Source organism: Macrobrachium nipponense, chromosome 9, assembly GCF_015104395.2.
Source record: "Macrobrachium nipponense isolate FS-2020 chromosome 9, ASM1510439v2, whole genome shotgun sequence".
NCBI classification, from domain to species: domain Eukaryota; kingdom Metazoa; phylum Arthropoda; class Malacostraca; order Decapoda; family Palaemonidae; genus Macrobrachium; species Macrobrachium nipponense.
This window is the reverse complement of record NC_061110.1, coordinates 84603385-84608384: the sequence shown is the minus strand read 5'-3', so window position 1 is coordinate 84608384 and position 5000 is coordinate 84603385. Positions and strand designations below refer to the sequence as shown.

The following is a 5000-nucleotide window of genomic DNA, read 5'->3' as shown; positions in this document are numbered from 1 at the left end:
ATTCTTTTGAAAATTACGTGTACAATATAGATTAATGTTGAAGATTATTACAGAAAGAATTTTCTATAATAATTATAATTGAATGAAATATCTTAAGCATTCATTAAACTATAGTACCTCAGTTGAAACAAGAAATGTGATAAAATTTCATGTTATTAGGATCTATACTTGAGCAACAACATTGATACATTTGTTTTATCAAGAATTTTCAGAATATACAAAGTAGTATCTTTTACTGAAAAAAAAAATGCTTGTTAGAAAAGGTCCTGTAATTACACTGTATTCCAGAACGAAATGACATCAAAACACACAAACATTTAGAAATGCATTTACACATCATCCATTCCATACTGTAATGAGATTCCTTTCTTAAACCAAAATTTTGCATTACATTTATTTTCCATTCTCTAACTTATTGATTCACTCCATTTGAAAAGATATTTAACAGACAGGACATATAACACTCCCCTATTTCATCCACCTTTTTCTACACCAACCCAGTCACAGTCCTCCTTATGATTCCAAGTCATGTTCCACTTGTACTGGGAAAATATAATAATATTATTAATTAATTTACACTTTAAGTCAATTAATATCAACAAATTAGATTTATTTTCAACAAGATAGTAAGAGATTTACTGTAATTGTCAGGAAGTTAAGAATAGCATATTTTCTCAGAAAAATTATGCTGTTGATTTTACAAGTACATATATAAGCAAACAAATGGTAATATATTAACAGACAGAAAAATGGGGTGCTTATGCTGAATGTTTAAGATAGTTGTTTGTGTTTTGCAGTTTCGACTGCTGGTATCAAAAGTGAGATTTATTCTTACCCACTTCCATTATAGATTTCATAGTTGTATGCCTACTAAAAATTGAAAGTGCAATGATTATAAGTGTTTGCACGACTAATCCTTCTTAATGATGCTGAATCTCTGCACTAATGACTTAAATAAATCGTAATTGGTCACCCACAACAAACCCTTTTCATTTTGGAAACCAGATCTTTGTGGCGGACCTCGATATCAGCATACAAAAGTTGCCAGCCTGGAGCAGTATCAGGTTCTTAACCCCCTGAATGCATATGGAATTTTGTTTCATGGTGTGCCAGGGGAACCATAAAAAACTTTTTTTTTTTAATTGGGATTATCTTCAAGAAGAATGCGACTTCCACAAGGGATTGGCATTTTTGGGACAATGAATTAGACTGCTGTTTCATCCTGCAAAAGCGATAAGGATTAGATTTGGAAATTAAATAAAGGGGTGTGGGTATTATACAAGTGCCATGCTAACTGGTACACTATGAATAAAGATGGGAATGGAAATATGAAAAAGGGAAAAGGAATAAAAAATGGGGCAAGATATCAATAACGTCTTTTATTGAGAGAATAAAAAGAGGTTTTATATAATAAAAGGGACAATGACTAATTCGGTTTAGAAAAATAGGGCTGTGAAGCATTATGTCAGAGAAAGGGCAGTAGATGTAAATGCATAATTATAGGATAAGAATGAGGTCGTCAGTGAATGGATCATATTTGTACATTATACATTGAAGAACTTAAGAAAAGCATATTTTTTTCACTTGACAAAATTTAAAACATTGATCCAACAAGACAACACCTATAGATGCAAGGAGAGGATTTATGAGTTTCTAAAATTCTTAATAAAAAAATGCATATGATTGCTAGAGTGCAGATTGTGACAGAATACAATTTTACACATTTCTTGTGTCGTGTGAGTTACTGCAGACTCAACTATTTTTGGATCCTTAAAATATCTCATCCAATGAAATATTCTGCCAGTACTTGAGCTATATCTTACAGGTTACTCTCTCCCTTACATGAAATTGTTAAAAGCATTACTTAAGTTTAAAAAATCTACCATTACTCAATTCTAGATAATACGACTACAGATGGGAATTTATCAAGAGATTACTGTCCTATTTCAGAGTCATTGATTCATTTATTAAGTGCCTGCAGATCAACAATGATTTTAATTTGAATATAATACGTTGAAGCCAAATTCACTACTTTATCATGAAATATTTCAGAGACGCTGCTGATGCATTGGAGTAAAAAAATCCATGAGGGCAAAGAATTTCGTAAACTTAATGCTTCCTGTTTAATATATTTTTCCTAGAAATGAAACACTCTTCAGCAATCCGATATTCGAAGTGAGTTTTTTGGTATTTTAATGATATCCACCATTGTTGTGACCATGTGATGGCTTGTGGTAGTTTGTAGTATGATACCCACGGCTGTAACCATAAGAAGGTTCAGCATCAGCAGATCTCTTGTGATAGTGATGAAAGTAGCCATAGCTCACTAGGCGGTAGCTGCTGTGTCCATGGGAGTGACCATACCCATAGGAAAGTTCAGCTTCAGGTTCAGGATCAGCAGATCTCTTGTGATAGTGACTGGAATAGCCATAGGAGGGACGCTGATAGTGAGTCACATGGCCATAGCTTCCATAACCAGACTCCGTCTCTCGCTTCTCAATTTCAGCAGCCCAAGCGGGAGCCGCCAAGAGCACAATCACCTGGAAATGATTTTGCTTTTTCGTGATATAAAGGTAATTAGACTAACGAATCTGTATTTATCAAATAGCGGACTTACTCTCTTCATAGAAGGCCGGATCGGTCATGTTTAAATTTTAACTAATGCATCACCAAATTAATTTTTGCAAGGATGGTATATTATATAATATTATATTATCTATATATGTTATATTATATATATCTATATATATATATATATATATCTATCATATATATATATATATAGATATATATATATATATATAAATATATTATATTAATATATATATAGTATATATATATATAATAATAAACCAAATGCGAATAATCTATATAGATCGGGGAGATATAATCGTATGTACTAAAATTTCTTTTACAATTTAGGAATATCTTCAATCAGTGCCAAAATTATTTTTCCAAATTAAGCATTATGAAACTGCATCCAAAATGGCCAGGAATGACATGTATCATAATGAAGTGCATGCATATTATATTCTATATGTGTGTTGTTTGCGTGTATACGTAATATATATATGTATATATATATATATAAATAATATATATATATATAATATATATAGATATAAAGTATATATATGTGGTGTGTGTGTGTGTGTGTGTGTGTGTGCGTGGGTGGGTGCGTGTATGTATGCGCGTGCGCGTGTGTGTGTGCGTGTATGTATGCGCGCGTGTGTGTGAATAAGTGTAATACTACCAGACTCTTCATCGTGGACATCTATGATCAGTGGCCACTGATGGTTGAGTGAGTACAGACTAAGTCCTTATTCTAACTTTTATAGGCAACTAAGATGGAAGTTGACATTTTCTGCTAAAATAGCTTTGAAGAGTCGCTTTTAAGGAAACCACTGATATTGTGACATTTACTTTGAAAATCAGAGATACATGCGTTTACGGATTAGTCAGAACTGATTAGTTGATATCTGTAAAGCATAAAAATTTTTTGCACCACTAGATTGTACTTGTGAAAGAAAAATATACCTGTATGTAAACATAAAATTAGTCACGTTTGAAACACATTTTCATTAATACATTTAATTCCATTTTTATGTTAGCTATTTTGGGAAAATAAAGATTATATATATTTTTAGCGACGGTTTGAATTCGCCCAGGATTTAAAGATTAATTTTCAGCTAGCTACAGGGATGACAGGCGATGGGAATCAACAAAGGTATGTCTCGCTATCAATTTGGGGTTATCTTCTTTTAGTTAAATGGGGTCATTTGCCCTTATAACATATACACGCATATATATCTATATTATCAGACGTATTAATGACAACATCAACACGTCTATATAATGAATAATGACGGTTACACTATGAATTCAAAAATAAGTAGCTCTAATTTCTTCTCTTAACCTCTACTGATATTCTCTGACTTTGATCTTCGACACCCTTTCTTACAAGCTAAATTCTACGCGTATTCCGAGGTTCTCCCTTTCGTAGACTTCAACATATTGTTCCCGTCACTGAATTACTTCGTACCAACTGTACTGATGTGGGAAGCACGGGTAACCATGCCCTTTCTGTCACTAACGAGATTAAAGAAATTAAAACAGCATATACCTCATATAAATGACCGACATAACAATGCATATAAAATTCTTTGGTTTTTTTACTATTTTATAACCTTTTCAAGTAGTCCTACAAAATATCTTCCCTTGATGACCCCTTCGAATACTTTCATTTTAAGTTGTTTTAGTTATACCTACCACGATCTTCCCCTCTGCCAATGCCCTCCAAGCAAAGCTTACTGAGGTATTTTAAGAGTTCTTGGAGGGCTTCAATACAAGCCTTTATCCTTGATTTACCATTGGCTGGGCTGTTGCTTTCATAGCCAGAGACCCATTAGCACCTAATGAAAATGGCGCCTTGACCTTATTTTTAAAAATATAGTTGTGTCCATCTTCAGGGTAAATGGTCCCCCAATATTACAGGGTCTAAGCACTCATGTGCTTAGACCCTGAAAACAGGTTTATCGGTCATTCCTAACATCTCGTTCTGCCGCTACTTGTACATCCGAGATGGCTGCCAGGCATCCTTGTATTTCTCCACAAAGGAAGCTTGTCATTGCAAGAGAAAATCTATTACTGCGATCTCATATACAACCGTAAAGTCAATATTTCAGGTTTTAGTTAACATTCCCACCTACAATTTCTGCAGGTCCAATTTTGCTCTATTTCTAACCTAACATTTCTATAGCTAGCTCTCCTTTTGTAAAATCCATATTTTTTACCTCTCATTTTGTCAGCTCTTCTCTAACTAATTTCATTACATATTAACCTCCTGCGTCTTTTCAAGTATTTCCGCTCAGAGGAGAACATTTCTACAGCACGATGAATGTGTAAACTGGCCTCGTTCCCTGTCGTTACTGGTGTCTGACTGTTAATCTTCCACTGATCCCCATAAAAATGTGTAATGTTTTAACCACTTTACAAAAAAA

General features: G+C 33.5%; 1 protein-coding gene across 1 annotated transcript in view; it reads right to left on the bottom strand.

Moving 5' to 3' along the window:
* Positions 1 to 2192: 2192 nt before the first annotated feature.
* The window catches only part of LOC135218130 (uncharacterized), a 15011-nt gene continuing 12203 nt past the window's right edge, over positions 2193 to 5000 (bottom strand). The window contains exons 2-3 of the mRNA XM_064254277.1: positions 4043 to 4089; positions 2193 to 2540 (exon numbers count right to left, since the gene is read on the bottom strand). Coding sequence (XP_064110347.1) covers positions 2193 to 2540; positions 4043 to 4089 — 395 coding nt within the window. The remainder of the gene's footprint in view (positions 2541 to 4042; positions 4090 to 5000) is intronic.